This window comes from Ursus maritimus, unplaced genomic scaffold (genome assembly GCF_017311325.1).
Source record: "Ursus maritimus isolate PB19 unplaced genomic scaffold, ASM1731132v1 scaffold_5, whole genome shotgun sequence".
In the NCBI taxonomy this organism is placed as follows: domain Eukaryota; kingdom Metazoa; phylum Chordata; class Mammalia; order Carnivora; family Ursidae; genus Ursus; species Ursus maritimus.
In genome coordinates, this window is record NW_024426663.1 from 31,226,917 (window position 1) to 31,248,539 (window position 21,623).

The 21,623-nt window shown below is 40.8% G+C and overlaps 1 protein-coding gene and 1 pseudogene across 1 annotated transcript in view; both read right to left on the minus strand.

The window, feature by feature from the left end:
• The window catches only part of ANKDD1B (ankyrin repeat and death domain containing 1B), a 56,492-nt gene that overhangs the window by 31,789 nt on the left and 3,080 nt on the right, over nt 1–21,623 (minus strand). Inside the window, 4 exon segments of the mRNA XM_040622178.1 lie at nt 9,158–9,262; nt 9,369–9,467; nt 17,416–17,514; nt 20,304–20,407. Of these exon segments, the coding sequence (XP_040478112.1) occupies nt 9,158–9,262; nt 9,369–9,467; nt 17,416–17,514; nt 20,304–20,407 (407 nt within the window).
• Nucleotides 14,928–15,445, minus strand: LOC121100706 (annotated as a pseudogene).

A 21,623-nucleotide genomic window follows, 5' to 3' on the forward strand; every position in this document is an offset into this window, starting at 1 on the left:
GATGGACAGCATTTTGATGGTTACAATGAGGCCAAAACAGTGCTTCTGGTCATAACATTTAGGCCCTCCCTAGGCAATAACAATCTCTAAGTTCCAACCAGATCCAGTTCTGAGTTGCTGCCCAACACTGTGGGAACTCCCCATCAGCACAGAATCATTTTTATGGGGGCAGAAAAGTCCTGTTTAGAAGTGTTCCTCCCAAGCACCTGGGGAAGTTTCGACTCACAGCCAGACAACAAGATTCATTTTCAAATGTAGGAATTCTACCAGCTTTCTGTGTTTATTGAGTAATTCTTTCATTCAACTATTTATTGAGAAGCTATTAGTTGCCAGATCCTGTCTCAGGCACCTGCACATCACACACTTGCCTTATTGATAAAAATGTTTGAAGCAGAAATTCTCCAGGACTTAATATTTAAATGGCTCATTCAGACATGGAATCTTATCTACTGCTTCTTTTTAGGCCTTCCTTGCTTGCTCATATAACTATCTACAGTGTTCACCAAAAATTAGGAGTACTCTTGAAAACAGGTCTATATGAAATGGGATGGAAAAACTAGGTAACATCCAGAGAACATACCTTAAGAAGGATGTTTAGGTGTGATTTGTTGGGGAGGAAAGTTCAAACGTACAATTTTCTGATTGTGGAATTTCTTAAATTTTTCACACTGCCACTGGAGGCTCCATTTGCAATAGCCAAAATGTCATCAAGAAAGTGAAAGACCCACAGAAGACTTAATCTTCTAACTCCAGATATTTTTTTTAAAGATGTTGTTTATTTATCTGAGTGAGAGAGAAAGCGCACACACACAAGTGGGGGGAGGGGCAGGGAGGGAGGGAGAGGGAGAGAGATCTCAAGCAGACTCTGCTGAGCATGGAGCCCTACTCAAGGCTCAAGGCAGGGCTCAACGTGGGGCTCAGTCTCACAACACTGAGATCATGACCTGAGCCAAAACCAAGAGTCAGACATTTAACTGACTAAGCCACCAGGCACCCTTTCAACTCCAGATATTTAAAAGAAGGAAAAGGAAGTTGGGGTGGCAAAATGGAGGCAGAAGTATTTTCTTCAATTGCTCACTTCAATTACTCAAAACACTCACAAATTGGCTTGGTGTGTTATTAACCAAAAGCTTAGCAAGATGTTTGAAATGTGGAAAACAAGACACAAGCCTCCTTATAAGAAGGTTCCTATATCTGAGATCTGTTATCTGATCTCCTGCTAATGCAGGGTAATGAAAAGATCATGGAGACTGTTAAATTGAGACAAATAGCACATGATTCCCCACTAACTGGGAAAAAAAGGAAGGAAAAATGCTGAAATAATAATGGCAAAAAAAGAATGTCTACAAGGATCAGCCCTATGGAACTCTGTATTCATGCATTTGTGGAAGCTGGAGAAACAAGGTAGTACCAAAAAGTTCACCTAATTCACTGTTCTTGAGCAAGACATGTTTGCCAATGAGGCCTAAACCCCCAACCTCCAACCATGGAAGGGTTGGCTCTTATCATCACTCTCATGAATTCACTCAGGAAAGGCAAAAAGAAGAAACAGATTGTTTGGGCCCCCAGGTTTTTGACTTTATACAAGTTATTAGACACCCAATTAAAAAACAGAATTTAATCTTGAGCTCTGAACAACACTTTGGAAATGACAGACCAAAAATTATTGTGTCTGGCTTATACAAATATCTGCAAATGGTGACAATGGATAAAGGTTTATATTTAAAAAAAATCATAAGAAGGAGGTGTGAGAGACACCATTATATACTATATGAAAACATTTAGTCACATACCCTTATAAATTATTTACTTATTTTTTCCACAATTATTGAGCATCAGTGAATATGCCAGATACTATGCTCAGCAACAGAGTGGCCAAGACGAAAAATACCCTGCCCCATCCTCAAGAAGCTCAGAGTCCAACAGGGAAGATGGACACATGAGCAAGTAATTATAATGAAATGCAGTAACTGAGTGCTGGTGATATGTGGGGGTCCATAACTCAGCATGAGTGTGTGTTTGTGGGTGGGGAGGCAGGTGACAAGAAATGGTGGAAGAAGACCTTTTAAATTTGCTAATGCACTGGAACAGTAGAAAAGAGCACTGGTGGTGACATTTCCTGCCCACCCTCTTTTCCACTGGGGAGCCTGTGCCCTGTTTTTACTGAACGGTTAATTACAGGCCCCTGCATCTCCCACAATCAATCCCTTCGTCACACGGTTTGGTTCATGGATGGTCACATGCCAAGCCAGGCCAATCAGAGTCAACCGTGGGATATTTTTCTGGCACATTCTGTTTGCATCTAGAGACATCGGCTAACCCGTCATCAGCCCTCTTTGTCACATGCCAAGGAGAACCTGCTTAAGAATGAAGCCAGCACAGTGGCAAGCACAGATGAAAAACAGAAAAAGAGAAGAGAGCCCTGCTAACATCATGGGCACTGCTGGATTCTGACATACCTGAAGTTACCTGTGCATGAACTGTTTAACTGAGTCAATCAATTCCATTTTTTTTTTTCTTTAAGTAGTTGGAGTTGAGCTTCTGTCATCTTTTGCTAGAAGGGCCTCCTTAAACCAAGCACCCTATCTCAAAGAATTATGAGAGTGACGTCAATGCCCACCAGAGGGTCTCTTTGGCTTCAACTAAGCATTTCAGAATCACAAAATTATCACAGGGCACACTCAACACCAGTCTACTCTGAAGATGTAGGACACAAACCAGAGCTTGCCAATGTCAGCTATTCCTCTTCATATCATGTCCCACACAGCTGTCTAGGAGCTGTTGGCTTTGACCTCCCCAGGGGACAGCTCAGTTGCAAGGTGATAAATCCACACTGGGCAGGTGTTGGAGTCACCCTGGCTTAGAAGGCTGGTGCCCCACAGGAACAAATATCTCCTGTAACAACTCCTCAAGCATAGCTTCAGGTCCCCGCAAGGGACATGCCCAGTTAGTTACAAGAGTCACTACCCTCAGAGAAGCCCAAAGTATGGCATTCCCCCTGTGGTGTTTATAGGTCATCTGTAGTTCCTCCAAGTCCAAATGCAATTTGCTAATTAGGGGTCATTTTTATCATAAGCAACACTAAACTTATTTGCACTGACACTGAGCCAGAAAGCTAATCAAAGTTTAAGTTCTCATGCAGAAGGAAAAGGCGTTTTGTTAGCCCTTTACCCAGAGACCATAAATAATACATGAGGGTGTTGTGTCCTAGAGTAGACATCTGCTGCTTTTGTCTCTATGTTTCTTTCTTCCAGAAACAGCAGCTTCATTTTCCTTTAGAGAATTTCCCCAATCACACACACATATACTCTGCCATTTATCCATTTAGTGCTGTCAACTGCCCGGCTTTAAGTGCCACATGAAGTGACCACTTAACCCATGCTAGTCACCGTGATTGGTTCAGGATTGGGCAAATGATTCAAGCAGGGCCAAAAAGAGCTGTTCCTGAGATTTATACATGAACGTCTGATGAGAGGAATTTCCTTTCTTATGAATCAAAGTCCATAAGAATATCTGTAAGGGGGGTGGCCTGGGTGGCTCAGTCGGTTAAGCGTCTGACTCTTGGTTTCAGCTCAGGTCATGATCTCAGGGTCATGAGATCAAGCCCCGTGTCAGGCTCAGCACTCAACAAGAAGTCTGCTTGAGATTCTTTCCCTCTCCCTCTGCCCCTTCCCCTGCTCACACACACGTGTGTGTGTGCACGCTCTCTCACCCAAATAAATACATAAATAAATAAATAAATAAAATCTTAAAGAAAAAAGAATATCCATAAGAATATCCTGAAACTGCTAGGAGTCAGGTTTCCCACCGTATGGAGAGTATATCTATCACTAATGTCAACACAGAGACAACTGAGAGTTAGAGAGGAAGAAAAAAAAAAAAAGAGCTGGATCCAGCCATGCCTGAAGTCAATCAGATATATCCTCAAACTCTTTAGTTAGCAATAAATAAATTACCTCTATTGCTTAATCTAGATTAAACTGGATTTTTATCACTCATAATAGAAAAAAGTCTAAATAGTACATAGTTAGCAGTTTGGGGACAAATACTACTAGAAGTACTAGGGGTCTGTTCAACTTTAAAATGGCCTTACTCTTTGGGCACCTGGGTGGCTCAGTCAGTTAAGCATCTGCCTTCAGCTCAGGTCATGAACCCAGGGTCCTGGGATAGAGTCCTGCTTCTACCTCTGCCCCTCCCCCTGCTCCTGTACTCACACACACACACTCTCTCTCTCTAATAAATAAGTAAAATCTTAAAAAAATAAAATGGCCTTACTCTTACCCTTGGCTGCTACAAAGACTTGCATTTCTGCATGGCTAAACAAAGTGACAGAGGACTCACCCCCAAAGAAAAGCCTAGTGTGGTAAGAAATGGGAGGCTATCACAGATTAAATATTTTTCCTCACCAAGAATACAGCTATTTACTTTAAACTTCGGATGCCCTTTAAAAATGTTATCATCAAGGAAAAAAATGTGCAAGACAAATTACACAAAATAAGAGCATTTAAAGTAATCCATATTTTAGAAACATATCAGAAGGTAGCATAAAGATGAAGTGGCAGTAGAGTGAGATATAAATCTTTTCTCCCATCTTAGCACATGTGATTAGGAAAAATAACAAGAACTTTAAAAATTACATGTGGTTTTTTTCTTTTTTTTTTTAATATATAGTTTCTTACCATGTCTTACTTCCTTTTTTAACCACTGAACCCTTCTAAATGTTGTTCAAGTCGGCCTCTATCCAGTACAGTCCCCCAGGACTGACTCTCACCTGCAAGGCAGGGAGATCTTCCAGCCAGGACACTGGAACCTGGCATCAGAGCTCCGGTTTCAGAGAAAACCACAATGCCTTCCCAGCTCAGGATCCTGATTCCCTTTCCTAATTAATGAAAATAAGGAGGGGCCAGAATTCCTGTTACCTTTTTTTCCTTGATTAACACAATGTCTATTTAACCTAACAGGTTCTAATTCGATACGTTTAAATTGTTTGCATGTGAATAAGTCGGAGGGATTGTAATTGTTTATTAGAAATTATTTTTCATTTTTAAGTTTATAGTAGGGTTATCAAATTTGACAAGTTAACAAATTCAGTAAAAATTTCATAAACAGCCATTAAATGGCCACCCGAAGTCCAAACTGACCCCCTTTCCCACAGCAATCCCAGAGATGCCGAGAGGACGGTCTCTGAGAGGAGGGAGAACCCAGCCCCCCAGTGACCTGTGTGTAAGTCTATTCCCCACAACATTTCCCCTTACACTGGGACCCTCACAACAGAGCCCCACATAAGGGGAAAATCAGCAGGTTCCTTAATAATTAGAGATTTGAGAGGGAAAAATAATGTTGCCGTGAATTTAAAAATACTGAAGGAGGGATACCTGAGTGGTTCAGTCAGTTAAGTGTCTGCCTTTGGCTCAGGTCATGATCCCAGGGTCCTGGAATCAAGGGCATCAGGCTCCCTGCTTCTCCCTCTCGCTCTGCCCGCCACCCCCCTCCCCAACCCCGGCTTGTGCTCTGTCTCTCACACTGTCTCTTTTTCTCAAATTAATAAATAAAATCTGTTTTTAAAAAAAAAAGTGCTGAAGGAGCAGTGTGTTAAATATGCCGTCACAGAACTAGGGTGGGTGGGGTGAGTTCTCCCCTTGCTCACTGGAACCCTTAAATCCTGGCCTCAAGTCCATATAAGAAGGTATGTCTTCCCAAATCCCCTCATGCTCATTATTCCCAACCCTCCAAAAAGGGAAGCTTCTTTGCATTTCGATCTCTAAAGATTTCCCATAAAGATTCCTTGGAACAAATGGAAGTTCCTCCCATAAGTCTACAGCTGAAGCCAACCTAACAGTGTACCACCAAACTCTTACATTCAACAAGTATTCATACACTCTAAGGCCATTCCTTTCTCTGCTCCTGCTCCACCCCAAACATTGAGTACTTATTTTTGACTGCTAGATGGAAGTTTACATGTAGATTCAAAACATCTACACTACTTTACCAATAACTTCTCCTGGCTGCTCTAATCTCTCTCCCCTGGAGAGGCCATGGAGCTGGAACAAACCTCAAAATATTTTCCAGTGTCTTCCAGCTCTCCCATCCCCACCCACACTCTCCTGGGCCCAGTTAAATTTCTTTTATTAATAAAGACCTCCTCCCCAGAAGGCTTTCCTTGCCAGCTTTTGGAGTTCCATCTGGGCTAAAGAGAATTTTACCAATGCTGGTCAGGTAAGCAGGCTCTCAATCACTTTCTGGTAATAAGAAAGTACACAAGAAGGCCAGCTGTGAAGGTGAAGCAGTCACTTCCATCAAATGCATTCAGTGAGTTCCACAATCCGTTTAAGCAAACACAGATGGAAAAATCTAATGATGATTTAATACACCCTGAGCTCCTGATCCCAAGGTCTACTGGGTTTTGCCAACATCCTTGACACACTCACAGATCTCAGAAAAAGAGTAGACTTTGTCTTTTGCATTGATCCATCTAGGTTTCTTACAGAACTAAAATTGGACTCAGAGATTCTTCTCTCCCTAAATGAGCCAGGGGACTCATTATTTGCTCATTCCTCATATGTCTCTGAATCCATCTTAATTTTCACATCTCTCAGCTGGACATGTCTGCACAGTCTACTGCCAGGGCTCCTCCGCCTTTTTCCCAAAACACAGGGGAGGAGGAAAAGGGGTGGGGACAGGACAACCCCAGAGCCAGCTAAAGAGATGGTGGCCAACAAGGCTGCTGGCCAGCAGAAGCTGCAGGCATGGCCAAGACTTCCCAGAATCCTGCTTTGGTCTTTTGAGCCCCTTCAGCCTACTCGATCCTCCCAACTCACTGCTGTCTCCTGTGAAATCAGCCACAGCCCACCGAAAGGGAAGACTATCATGTGTCTCCTAGTAACAGGCCCTCAACAAATATCTGCTAAATTGAACTGAGTGGAATTCATTCACAGGCCGCATCCCTACTTAGCATCCATCAAACCAGAATGATCTAACTTCCTCACTGTGTCACTAGGTGCTATTTGATTATGATTATCAGTTTGAGGATATCAGATAGTATATTTTATCCTATAATAATTGTTATAACAACTACCATTTAGTGAGCACTTACCATGTATTAGGCTCTTTGCTAAGTGCTTTATAATCATTAACTCATTTAAATGTCCCAATAGTGGCTGTTCCAATATTGCTACATTGGAACAGCTTAGGGGTATTGTCTGACTAGAAAGGGGTGGTGGAATGGCTTCCAATGAAGTTAATGGCATAGGCATTTTACATAAAATTGAGGAAATATCAATCACCTATATGAAACCACGGAGGTATTGCTGATAAAAAATTATATGGAAGCCAAAATACCCCTCCTCCCCAATCACCCCTTATACATACTGAGGTTTTCAGCAGTTGGAAAACTTGCCTAAAACTCATAGCTAATGTAGGCTCAGACCACAGCCCAAGTCTGTCTGCCTCCAAGCTGTAAATGTATAGTTGCTCAGTCATACTCAGAAGAAGTAAAAATTTATGGACTTCATTAGAAGAAAGACTTACTGTTTTTGTTGCTTTTTAAGCCTAAGGTCAGGGGTACCTGGGTGGCTCAGTCAGTTAAGTGTCTGCCTTCAGCTTGGGTCATGATGTCCAGGTCCTGGGATCAAGTCCCACATTGGGCTCCCTGCTCAACGGGGAGTCTGCTTCTCCTTCTGCCTACAGCTCCCCCTACTAGTGTTCTCTCTCTATCTCTCTGTCAAATAAATAAACAAAATCTTTTTAAAAAAGACTAAGGTCAGAAAAGAATGTGAAAGTTTTTACAAGAGGTGAAATGAGGTATTCCTGCTTAATTTCTGGAGAGCCTTTCATGGAGAACAATGTTCTAGGCCCAGTGAAAAGGAGGTCCCATTTGAAATCAAAATGTCAATATCACATGGTATGCTCCCCTATAAGAAAAGCCTAGAAGAAGATATTCCAGGGAAAAGATATTCCCTGGCACATAGGGAATGCCCACTGTCATCTGAGAAGGGAGACAGGACAGCAGGATGGCATGGTGACTGGGGTCAGCTAGACCTGAATTCAAATCCTAGCTCTCACTTTCCAGTTTTGGGACACTGGACAAGATACTTAGCTTCTCTAAGCCTCAAATTAATCACCTTTGAAAATAAGCAAAATCCAGGGGCACCTGGGTGGCTCAGTCGTTAAGCGTCTGCCTTCAGCTCAGGTCATAATCCCAGGGTCCTGGGATCGAGCCCCGCATCGGGCTCCCTGCTCTGCTGGGAGCCTGCTTCTTCTTCTCCCACTCCCCTTGCTTGTGGTTCCCTCTCTTGCTGGCTGTCTCTGTCAAATAAATAAATAAAATCTCTAAACAAAAAAATAAGCAAAACCCAGGGCACCTGGGTGGCTCAGTCATAATGGGTCGGCCTTCGGCTCAGGTCATGATCCCAGGGTCCTGGGATCGCCCTGCATTGAGCTCTCTGCTCAGCAGGGAGCCTGCTTCTCCTGCTCCCTCTGCCTGCTGCTCCCCCTGCTTGTGCTCTATCAAATAAATAAATAAATAAAATCTTTAAAAATATATAAGCAAAATCCTTCTGTATATAATTATGGGAATTAACAGGCTAATTCATTCATTCAGCAATGACTTGTTAAGCATCCATATATACCAGGCCCTAGACCTCTCAATGAAATTATGTATGTAAATAGCTTTCCTCTGTATCTAGCACACTAATAAATACTCAATAGGTGGTGACTGTTACTAGTCTATCTCTCCTTATGAAAAGAAAAAGAATGTACACAAATACAGTAACACTACATTATATTCCATGACCCATTACTGCATAATCTTGGATCAAATATACTCCCAAAAGGCCAAGCATAATGGAGTAAAATGTAAACATACATTCTGAATACAAAACAGGATGGATACTGTCCACAATCAGCCAGAATGAGGGAACAGAGGGAAAAAAGAATCTGGATGCTTGCTCAATACTTCCTGCCCTTCCCACATGAGATGCCAGGGCCACCACCAACACCAGCGCTTCTCAGCTGTTCTGTCCTTGGCCAGAGTGATGGAGGAGCTAGCTATAGGGCCAGGTCTGTCTGTGCTGGCTGCTTTGGCAGCTCCAGCAGGATAGGAAGAAAGAGGAATTTGGTGGGGGTATGAATAGGATCTATCCTACTATAGCAAACACACCTCATCAGGCTGGTCCAAGTCCTTCAAGTGCAGATCTTGAATGAGGTACTCCACGATGCGTACATTATTGCTCTGAGCTGCAAAGTAGAGGGCATTCATTCCATCCTGAAGACAGCCAAGGCGGGGGATATAATTACACAGTGATCTTAGGACTTCCCCATCCTGCACTGGGGCAGTGAGAACTATGTCCAGGTATGACCCACATACCTACCTGATTCTTGGCCCTCTGGTCTGCTCTGGCTCTAATGAGCATGAGCAAGATCTCGAGACTTCCACACCAGGCTGCAAGGTGAATTACTGTCAAGCCGTGCTTCCCCAAGAAGAGACAAGAAAAGCATCTATCACGGGAATGAGCCACAACACACTATCTCAGTCAACAAAGGCCAAGTTAATATTCAATTGTTGAAAATTAACAAATAGGGAAAAATTTAATATACAGCAAAAGTGATACTTCAATTCTATGGGGAAAAGAAATACAGTTAATAAGTGGTACAGGCACAACTGGTTCTCCACAGGGGAAAAAAATAAAATTAAATCCTATATCATACGATACACACACAAAGAGCACACAAAAATATTAGAAAAAAATCTGGACTGTAAGGTACAGTGCCTTGATCCATAAGTTATAAAAGGAAAGAATGAAGATCAAGTCAAGAAACAAATGATAGATTTTTTAAAAAATGTATTTTAATAAAGATAAATGGTTACTTATTCTAATACATGAAGCCTCTTACAAATCAACAAAAAGAAGGCAATTAAACCAATTGAAAAAGTGGACCAAAAAAGGTGCACTCTTAAGGTTTTAGTGGAAATGAACCATTATGGTTTCAGCAATCTGGCAATAGCTATTGAAATTTTCAATTCAACCAACAATCCCACTACTAGTAATCTATCCCTTGAAAATGAGTTTTAGGACCTAATGTTACGTAAACAAGGATATTAACTGTAACCCTTAAAAATGAGAACAAGGTAAATGTCTACGAATATAAGAATGCTGAGAAAATTAGGGCACAGTCATACCACATCAAGCAGCCATTACAAATAATGAGTTAGAGCTATAAAAACTGAGTTGGAGAGATTTCCATGAGGTAGCTATTAAATGTGAAAAATAAGATGCAGAAAAAAATATAAGTCATGTATGTATCTATGTCTGTCTAAGTTGGGCACATAGGTAGATACATGCCCGATAGCAATATAGATATGATTATATGAGCATGAACCAAAGTGCAGAAATAAACACACATATTCTGCATTGTTAAATGTAGTTACTGGAGAAGGGGTAGGAGCACAAAAAAGAAAAACATAGAAGACTGAGGTTATAAAAAGAAACCTATTTATATATAAATCATTTGAAATATTCTCTCTCTATAAAATTACATAGGTGTGCATGTGCACGCACATGTGCATGAAATAGGCTGACAGGGACTCGATCAGGACCTACTGACCGTTAGGGATGCTGTGGGCAGTTAGACTTGTAGAATGAATGAGCAGGAGAAAAGTGTGAAAGGAAACAGCCAGCAGTTAACAGTGGCTGTCTCAGGAAGGTGGAATTGGAAGGGGCTAAACTAGGAAAGCTGGGCCTTGCATCCTAGTCCCCAAGTTAGAGAAGTAATATTGAGCAGACAAGAGTGTCATCTGTGGAGTCAAAAGAAACTGACCTCCAATCTGGCTCTCCTACTTTCAAGTCCTGTGTTCTCGTTAACACTCAGCCTCAGGTTCCTGATCTGTAAGTTCATCTGTCTGCTTTTCTGTTTCCTCTTATCTCTGTCATAAAAGCATCCATTGCTCTGTTAAAGTGCCTTCCAAAAAGTAAGCCTTCTCAGCACATCTTATTTGCATCTCCTAATGTTTGTAACCCAAGAAACCGGTTTGCTAGATATATACAATATGACCAAGGAAGGAGGGTCTGTGAGGGGCACTTTTATTTGCCTTTTGGCATTTACTTTGGCTGCCCTAGAAACTGCATTTATGTATTCTCTTCTTCTCAGGAAAGTACAGATATGGAGAAGTGAAAAGGAAGTCCCAGATTAATGAGGTGTAATTCTAAATCAGTGGTTCTAAACTGAGGAGAAAATTTTGCCCCCAGAGGACATTTGGAGCTGTCTGGAGATACTTTTGATTTCTGTGGCTAAGTGGAGATATTGGCATTTAGTGGGTAGAAGCCAGAGATACTGCAAAACATCCTATAATCCCAAACAGCCCCCCACAACAAAAAAAAAAATCATTTGACCAAAATATCATAGGGCCACTGTTGATAAACCCTGCTTTAAATGTACGTACTCTATAAAATTTACATTTCAGCTGCCACACCACCCAGTGAGTTAGTCTCCTTAAGTCTATTTATATATTTACAATTCCAATGTGCAGAAAATGCTCACCAATTTCTGCACTTTTTCCCAAGGACTAATGATGCACAATAACTAGTTGAGGTTCTTCAAGAAATGTGCCCTAAACACAATTACACTCCTTAATTACTCTTCTCCACAAATTAATGATCTCTATTCAGAAATACTAAATCCAGTTTCACAAATGGTCAAAAAAGAGGTCAGAAATATTTTTGATAGAAGATAAATCACACTTTGATAGGTGCTCTATTTTTTCCTAAGAGGTCATTCCTAATTTCAAAGCAGGCAACACTGAAAGATTTTAAACACTAATCATAAAATCCAAGAGTCAGGAATTCAAACTGCCAACAACAGGAAACTGTGAAGCTATATATTCCAAGTGAAGCCAACATTCCTCAGAGGCAAAGAATCCTTGTTCACAGATGTTAATTTCCCCACAAAAAAATGTTCATAAAACTATGTCTTGTGACATGAAACTGACATGCCTAGGACAGGCTGTGAGCATGTGTCATGGATTACACTCACAGTTCTACGGAATGCTCTGTAAAGTGTAAAAGGCCCACAGTCAGGGACGATCTGTCCATATCACCAGTGTGGTCCTAAGTGAGAAGGTCAGTAGCTTCCCCTGAGGAGCACATGCACTGGAGTACCTGCCCAGAGATAAGAAGCTCTGAGAGCTGATGCCTGTCATTACCCTCTATGCACCGCCTGCTCTCCACCTGGGATCCCTGATGCATGTCTGGAGTAAGAGCCTCCATTTAACAACTGTTCCCAAGATTCAGAGATGCCACCGACTTTGAACCTGGAGCTCTCAGCACCCGGGCCATGCATTTGATCCTTAGCTTGCAATACCTTAAAAGATACCTTCTGTTGATGGTCTTGGTTCTTGCTCCTTTAATAGACTGCACACCCTCAAAGCAGGATTGTATCTCATGCCAGTGCTTCCTGACACAACCACCTGGGGATCTTATTAAGTCACAGAGTCTGATGCAGGAGGTCTGGGGTGGGGTCTGGGATTCTGCATGTCAAGCTCCCAGGTAATGCCAGTGTTTCCGGCCTCAGGACAACACTTTGAGTAATAAGAACATAAATGCTATTAAATCCCCAGTAGTTGGCATTGAGACTTACCCACAGAAGGCAATGAATAAATACTGATGGTGAAGGTGTTCAATTTTTGGCTCTTTGCAAACAGGTGTTAGAACTTAGAAGACAGATCTGCCAAGTCAAACTCAGGGCTCATGACCCAGATAAAGAAAGTTTGACCAAACACAGCATTGCTTGAATTATAAAAAGCATTTTATTAGTTATGTTTTAATGCCACTGTGAATAATTAAGTTAGTTATAGAAATATTAAACTTAGTGAGACTTTCAAGGTGGAGTACAGAGACACATCTGGAACATAAATACACACACACACACACACACACGATACTATATTTCCCACCTGACAGCATTTCTTTCTCACAAGGACAAGCTACAAAAAAGCTGATGTGAGCTTCCAAATGTATGTTTGGAAAAGCCTCAAAGAGAATAAGGTGGTAGAACATCTCTTCATCACTTCAGGAACAACTGACTTATACCCTGACAGAAACCAGTAGTGTATTTAATATATTAGAAACATGGCGATCCTCAGACATGCTGTTTAAAAGAAAAGATGCTATCAACCTGGGCAATGGATGCGTAAGTGTTTATTGTACAATTCTTTCCAATTCTTTTTAGTATGTTAAAGATTTGGGATAGAATGAAGTACACTGTCTCTCTCACCAAATGTGACTAAAATCTCCAGACAGAATGCATGGAGTAGCTGTTTGAGGACTCTGAGAAGTAAATGGTAACAGGTAGATTGGGAAGTAAACCAAAACTCCAAATATAAACAAAAAGGGTTTCCTGATTTGGTTTTTGTTTTTTTCCTTCCATACCTTCCAGCTTGAACTCAAGGCCATGTAAGTCACAGAAGTGTGCTCTGGGCAGAGAAAGAACTCCAAGAGAAGCCCTCTCTTTCTGGTCTAAGGAGCAGAAGGGGGCCCCTACAGGACAAAGTAGGGGAAATACTGTTTCTTTATTCTCTTCTGGCCCTGTCCCAGGCATGCCTCACTCCCAAAGCTGGAACCCTGTGGTAGAAGGGGTAGCAACAGCACCAACTGGGCAAGCATCTAAAACTGACAGAGAAATCCTCTCGGACCAAAGGAACTGTGGTCAGAAGAGTGGATGGATTGGGGACCCATGCTGCTTATTTTCCGCCCTCAGTCCCCCAGAGGCAGACCTAATGGTGGGAAGCAGACAGCTGAGCTCAGAGACCACACCCCTGACTTTCTAGTCGGAACACCAGGAAAAGGGGAAGAGGGGCCCTGTAGCTGGGGGATGCGGGGGTGATGATGCTGGAGAGGTGGAAGCTCGAGAGAATGAGCGCATAAAGCGGTGTGTGTGGCCTCACCCCTATCTGTACCTAGACCAGACCCTACACAGCATGACAAAGGCCTGGAATGCTGACCTATGGGGCAAACCACTGCCCAGATCTCAGACCAGCCCTGGATGGTGCACCCGTGGGGCAAGTCCAAAGAGCACTGCAAAAGTGTTGAAAACTGAAGTGACACTGGTGTCAAATGGTGAAGAAACTGGTCAATTCTATGCAAGAAAAAAAAGAACCTTGACCTATTCCTCATACATTATACTTAAAGTAACTCAAAATGGCCATAGATCTAAATGTAAAACACACAACTCTAAAAATTTTACAAGGAAAATATGAGAAAATCTTCATGACAAGTTAGGCAAGTCATTCTTAGATATAACACAACACCCAGATTCATTTTTAAAATGCAGGTAAGTTGCACTTCATCAAAATTTAAAACTTTTGCTCTGTTAAAAGATAAACTACAGAGTATGAGAAAATATTTGCAAATCACAGATATAACAAAAGACTTGTATCCGGAATATATAAAGAACTCTCAAAACTCAACAGTAAGAAAACAAACAACCTTATTAAAAAAATGCTCAAAAGATTTGAATAGACACATCACCAAAGAAAATATACAAATGGTAAATAACACAAGAAAGTTGCTCGATATCCTTAGCCATTAAAGAAATGCAAATTAAAATCACAATGAGATGCCAATATATATGCATTAGAAAGGCAAACATTGAGGAGCAAACATGAAAGCTACAAGAGCCCATGAGGATGTGGGACAAATGGAGTTCTGTTACACTGCTGCTGGGAATGCAAGGCACAGCCACTAAAGAAAACAGTCTGGCAGCTTCTTGTATACAGCTTACTATACCACCCAGTAATCTCACTCCTAGGGCTTCATACTAGAGAAAAGAAAACCTATGCCTACATAAAACCGGTACACAAATGTTGATAGCACCTTTGTTTTGTTGTTGTTGTTTGTGAAAAAATTTACATTTAGATTTAGCCAGCCGGATTCAATTTAGATAACTCCAATTTTGTTGGCAATATCCAAAGCATCATCGTCAGGAGCCAGTTGAACATAGGCCTTCTTCTATCCATCGGGCCTGATCAAGGTGTTGACCTTGGCCCTGTCAATATCGTAGAGCTTCTTCACAGACTGTTTGATCTGGTGCTTGTTGGTCTTGACATCCACAAGGAACACAAGTGTGTTGCTGTCTTCTGTTTTCTTCATGCCTGACTCGGTAGTCAGGGGGAACCTGATGATGGCATAGCAGTCAAGCCTGTTTCTCCTGGAGGCGCTCTTCCGAGGATATTTGGGCTGCCTTTGGAGATGCAGTGTCATGGGCCATCAGAAGGTAGGTCATGTACAGATCATCTTTTGTTTGTGACTGTGGATGCCTTTCAGCACTGCTTTCTTGGCCTTCAAACTCTTTGCTTTGGCTTCACCTTTGGGAGGGGCAGGGGCTTCCTTCTTAGCCCTTAGCACCATCTTCATGAAAGTGATAGCAGCTTTATTTGTAATAGTCAAAAATTGGAGACAACTCTAATGTCCTTAACAGGTGAATGCATAAATAAACCTGTGGCACATCTATATACTGAAATACTATTCGGCAATAAAAAGGGAGGAATTAGTGATGCATATGAGTAAATCTCAGAGAGATTCAGCTGAGTGAAGAAGCCAGTGTCAAAAGGTTATGTTACATGATATCATTTATGCAGCATTCTCAAAAAGGCAAATTATGGAGATGGAGAAGAGGTCAGTGGTTTCCGGGGTGGGTAAATGTTTGACTACAAAGATGCAGCATGAGGAAATTTTCTGGGTGATGCAACTGTTCTGTATTTTGATTATGGTGGTGACTCCATGAATCTATACATGCATTAAAATTCATAGAAGTGTACACCAAAAAGAAAGAAAATTGTATGGTCAATTTAAAAATTAAAAAGTTACTATATCAGGGTTTCAACATCAAAATAAGAATAGACTGATGGCAATCCGGTCTTTTTTTTTTTTTTAGATTTTATTTATTTATTTGACAGAGAGAGAGGCAGCGAGAGAGGGAACACAAGCAGGGGAAGTGGGAGCGGGAGAATCAGCCTTCCCACTGAGCAGGGAGCCCGACGCAGGGCTCGATCCCAGAACACTGGGATCATGACCCGAGCCGAAGGCAGATGCTTAACGACTGAGCCACCCAGGCGCCCCTGGCAATCAGGTCTATCACCAAATCATCTTTTGTAGGCTAACTAACATTGCAAAATAATCAAATAACAATTTCCAGACCCAAATAACATGTTAAGTACAATAACCATAATACAACTTATTACCCTCACAAAATTGGGGTGCTTTTGGTGCCAATTTTTAGTAAGGGGTACTTCTTCATTCTGATTCTATATCAATTAACTTGCCCACCAATCTCAGAGGAATAAAATGGAGAAGGATGTGCCCCACTGGTAAAACAAATTCATCATTATCATGTCTAGGCCATGTCTACACCAAAAAAACAAAACAAAACAAAACAAAAAACCAATAAGATGACCAACTGATTTGATCTGACTTCATTCATCATCTTCCAAAGATTTACTAAGCACAGTCTAAACCCAGGCCCTGGAAGAATGAAAGTAAAGCGGTACAGAGCTTTATCTTCCAACAAGTCAATCCAGACAGAAAATACAATAGCCGTGTGAAAACCTTCTGAACACTTTAAGAACAATGGCCCATTTGATTAACTAAGAACCAGGAGCCACGGTCCATAGGATTCTAAAAACCAAGGCCATCATCTTTCATTCCCACTGGAGATGATGATGTGATATTGGGTAGATCCAGCCCAAGTGATTTTCTTGCACCATGGTAAAGTAGTAAGTGAAATTGGGAAAAGTAGGGAGAAAATCCTTAGGGTGGATTTTGATATCAAGGCAGACAAATAGTTAAGCTGCTTTGGGGGTAACAGCATGGTCTCTGGAACCAGGTAAACCATGTTCAAAGCCTGCCTTCATCCCTTCTTAGATGCAATTCTTTGGGCAAGATATTTAACCTCTCTGTGTTAGGCTCTTCATATGAAAACTGTGTATTTTTAGTAACACTTTTCTTGCAAGGTTGGGAGACAAGATTGGGCACTAAATATCAAAGTCCTAAGACTAGTGCCCAGGACATAGTATGTACTTAATAAGCTTTATTAGAGTTCACACAGCAAATTCAAGACTTACTGTCCCTGAGGCCAGTTAGCTTCTGTCCTCCATGTCCCAAATTATACTATAGGCAACCACCTTATTGTTACAAATGCATATTACTGGCCATAAGGTCAATATGAGAAAATAAGCAAAAGCCTAAGTCCTACAGGTAATGGGTAAACAATTTAGTTACCAAACACACCCTAAAGAGATCTTTCCAAAGTGAAAACTGAATTTGGAAATATTCTGTGTGTTTGTGAAGAAAAGATAACTGAAGTGCCAGATTTTCCCCATACACTGGTTATGCTCCAATCCATTCTACCAAATGAAGATGAGCTTACCTTATCAGCAACATCCACTCTTGCCTTGTGATTAAGCAAGAAATCCACCGCAGATAAATGATTTGTCCCCACCGCAAAATGCAGGGCTCTGCGGTTCATCTGAGGAAACATAATTTGTGTTTTCAGTCATCTAATTGATATTTAGCCTCTTTTTGATTCCTGTGTCTTAAACAGCCATAATTTTATATCATGTTTATATGTGTATGGCATAACCTGTGATTGATTATAACAGTGTAATGGATTTCCATTAAAAACTAAAAGTTGTAGGGGTGCCTGGGTGGCTCAGTTAAGCGTCTGACTTCAGCTCAGGTCATGATCTCAGGGTCCAGGGATCGAGCCCAGCATCAGGCTCTGTGCTCAGCAGGGAGTCTGCTTGTCCCTCTCCCTCTCTGCCCCTTTACCTGCACTTGTTTTCTCTCTCACTCAAATAAATAAAATCTTTAAAAATAAATAAATAAAAAGTAATAGTTGTATTTTCTCCCATATGTAATTATTAATAATAGTAATTTTTTTCTGCTTAGAATATATTGATAATGCAAACAAAAATTTTTCTAGATGTTCAACCTGTATATGGTCTTTCTTCCGTAATTTTTTGTATTGTTTATTTTACTTAAACTGCTTCAGAATGAAAGAAAGAAAGAAAGAAAGAAAGAAAGAAAGAAAGAAAGAAAGAAAAGAGAAAAGAAAAGAACAATGCAGACACAGAAAAAGAAAGCTATGACTATCTGTTGCTTCAAAGGAAAGCCAACAAGGTGCTCCTGGGATGTCCAGAGACAGTTCACTGTGTTTCAGACGAGATGTTTTGCTTATAAGTAAAATACGTGTCAGATTTCCTATATTCTAGATACTGCTTTTGCTTCCAGAGAAGGTACCTGCACATGGATTTCTTCCTTTGTTTCAAATAAATAACTTATTGCAAAAATTAAATCTCTGATATCCTTGGTAGCAAAACCGATGATAAACGGAAGTGTGACAAAACATAAGCTACCCTGATATTGTCTGCAATTTAGATCTGTGTTCTGGTATGTCAAGCCAAAACAGCATCCAAGATAATTCAATAAAACCACTTATATATATATATATTTTTTTTCATTTCTATCATCACAGATTTCAAGGTTCCTTAAAGTTACTTCAGGTTACTCATGCAAGTAACTATGTCAACAATTTGCTGTAAAGGGAACTAAAAGAGATGTCATTAGAAAGTATAACACAATTCATCGAGATTTGATGATATCTTGCCACAGTGACCATATGTTAAAGTGCCCCAATTGTGCCCTAAATGATGCTTCATTTAGCATTAAATCTCTCTAAAGACTTTAACATAAAAATACAGTTTAAAATATCAGAAAGTCTTGGGGTGCCTGAGTGGCTCAGTTGGTTAAGCATCTGCCTTCAGCTTGGGTCATGATCCCGGGGTCCTGGGATCGAGCCCCACGTGGAGCTCTCTGCTCGGTGGGGAGTCTGCTTCTTCCTCTCTCTCTCCCTCTATGCATTCTCTCTCTCTCAAATAAATAAATATTTTAAAAAATAAAATATCAGAAAGTTTTATGTGAAAAAATTTTAAATTATTATAAAAGTACATTAGAGAATCTATTTCCAGCTATTTGGAAAAATGATTATTGCTTTACTTATTCAACAATTTATCTAGATATTACTTTCAAAAGCCCCTGCTTACTTGTTTCTTTTTACTCCCTTCCTTCCTGATTCCTTTCCTTTTTGTTTCTGTTTTTGTTTGGTTTGTAAAATTGTTATGCTGCAAAATTTTGCTATTTTCTACTCTTTCTAGGATACCTATGGACAATGAATACTATATATAACCATAACACATCAGACATACACATGCATACAACAGACACATAGATTTCCATACACACGCAAACATATACCTCTCACATATACACATGCACAACCAGTAAACATCCTTCCACTGCATATGATGCATGACTTTGACCTCACTGTCTGGGACAGATCTATGTGTTGTGGAACGTAAAGTCTACACTCTTTAGGGAGCCCTCTTTAAAGCCATTGTCAAAAAGCTGAACTGATGGCAATTAAACTTTCTTTACTTTTTTAGATTTTACAAAACCATATAAGCATGAGAACACATTGCTAGAGCCCTCCCCAGTGCCTTGGAAGGGGTCTGTGCAAGTAGGGACACTAAAGCTTATCCTTCATTTAGCATTAAATCCACCTCTGTTACCCCATCCTTGATCCACTGCACAGATTGCCCTAAGCAATTAACACAGCCCCAAACCTGTCCGCTTTGATAAACCTTGCCCTGAAAAGCTGTCAGGAAATCTCTACAAAATCAAGTAGTTGGAAATTCATATTTCTAGTGGTAGACTTCTCTCCTAAACCCAGGCACTTGAAGAACAATAAAGTAAGAGCCAGGTTTTAGAAAAGGCCCAGCATGCAAAGGCACTATATTTCAAAACTGATAAAATACAAACCCACGCTCCTTTGGATTTTTAAATTTGGAGGGCAAACAACAAAGGACATCCCTGGAGAGAAAGCTGTGACGAAACCATGAAGCAAAATATGTTCTGCCTTTCCAGAATGTGTGAGGCCAGTGATCCACAGGCTGCAATCCAGGATCAAGTCCAGGCCCATAACCTTCACCATTGGCTTTACTGCCCACACACAGACTTTGCACAGATGCACATAGTGACTGTATATTTCCCCTCTGATAAGATAAATTAAAACACCCAAAACTTACTCCTCTGCTTGATTCCACATTTAGCTTATACATTCTGGAATTACCAACAACAGAGCTCTCCTTCACCTCATTCAGCACAATCATTTTCATTTTTATTACTATTTGAGTTGGACTGTATAAATCCAAACCACCCTTAGAGTACTCACTTGTCACATCTGTGACTTCTACTCACATTGTTCACAGCATTAATGTTAACCTTCTTTTCAAACAGCTTCTCCATAAGATCCAAATTATTGCTTTTCGCAGCATTCTGAAAGCTTCTCTCGTTTGGCAGTACTGAAAGCAAGCAAGCAAGCAAGCATGACTGAAGGAATTTAAGGGGGATGAAGAAAAAAATAAAGCAAACCTCATGTGGCAAACCTGGTAACTTTAAAAACTTGACACAACAGCCTTGAGCCTTTCACAATCTGCCAATCTGGACATAGGAACTCTGCATCAATATTTTACAGAGCTGTATTATCAAGATTCCACTTTGCGTTCACAATGCAAATGTTTTCACACCCTTAAAAATATTCCTGGTCCCAAACAAAACATCATTTCCAAGGACCACCCTGAAGTCAGCAATGTAGTATCTGCCTCTAGGAAGTCGGAGGGTGGCCATGGACTTTCTGGGTTTTTTTTTTTCTTTAATAAAATGTCTGTATAAGATTAGACAGGCAGGAGCCCAAATGCTCCATACAAGTTTACAGAGATAAAACTGTTGTCTGCAGAAACTGCTGCAGATGCCAGGCCAGCAGAAACAAATCATTTAAATGTAGCACATCACATAAACATACACAAAGGCTAAAAGGGATGAACATGTTTTATTTTCATTTATTTAAAAAGAGATAGAAGCAGATTCATACCTACTATAAACATTACATATTAAAACACATATACACATTCCCGTGGCAGGGTTTATTAACTAGCCTAGAAAAATATTTCGGGATTTATTGAGTTTTTTTAATAAGCAGGGGAACTGGGGGGCTTTCAGGGGACAACGACAATATTGGGGGATAAAGTCAGAACTGGAATGATCTGAAATCAACAAGAGACCATCTCTAAAAAGAAAGCCCTCTAAGAGAGGTTTTGTGGATGTGTTGCCAAGTAGTTTCCCAATAATAATAATAACAACAACAACAACAACACAAGCTGCCAAAGACTCTAGAATACTATCAAGTCTAATCAAAGACCAAGAGTATCTTCATGGGAGAAATACACATTCATTCTTTCTATCACCTGGATCCCCCTCTTGCCTTCTCCTGTGGTTCCCACTCTAAATGACTTCAACATCCACACAGATGACAAATCCCACACCCTGGTCTCCCAGTTCTCTGACTCCCTCATGTAGAATAATCTTCGCTCCACCTGGTCTCAGCCACCCAATTTCAACATACTCTTGACATCACTACCAAAAACTACATTACCTCTGACATCTTTAAGAATCCCACCGTCTGACCACCACCACATCCATCCCACTCAACTGCTCTAGTTCTCCCAGTCCTGAAATTCT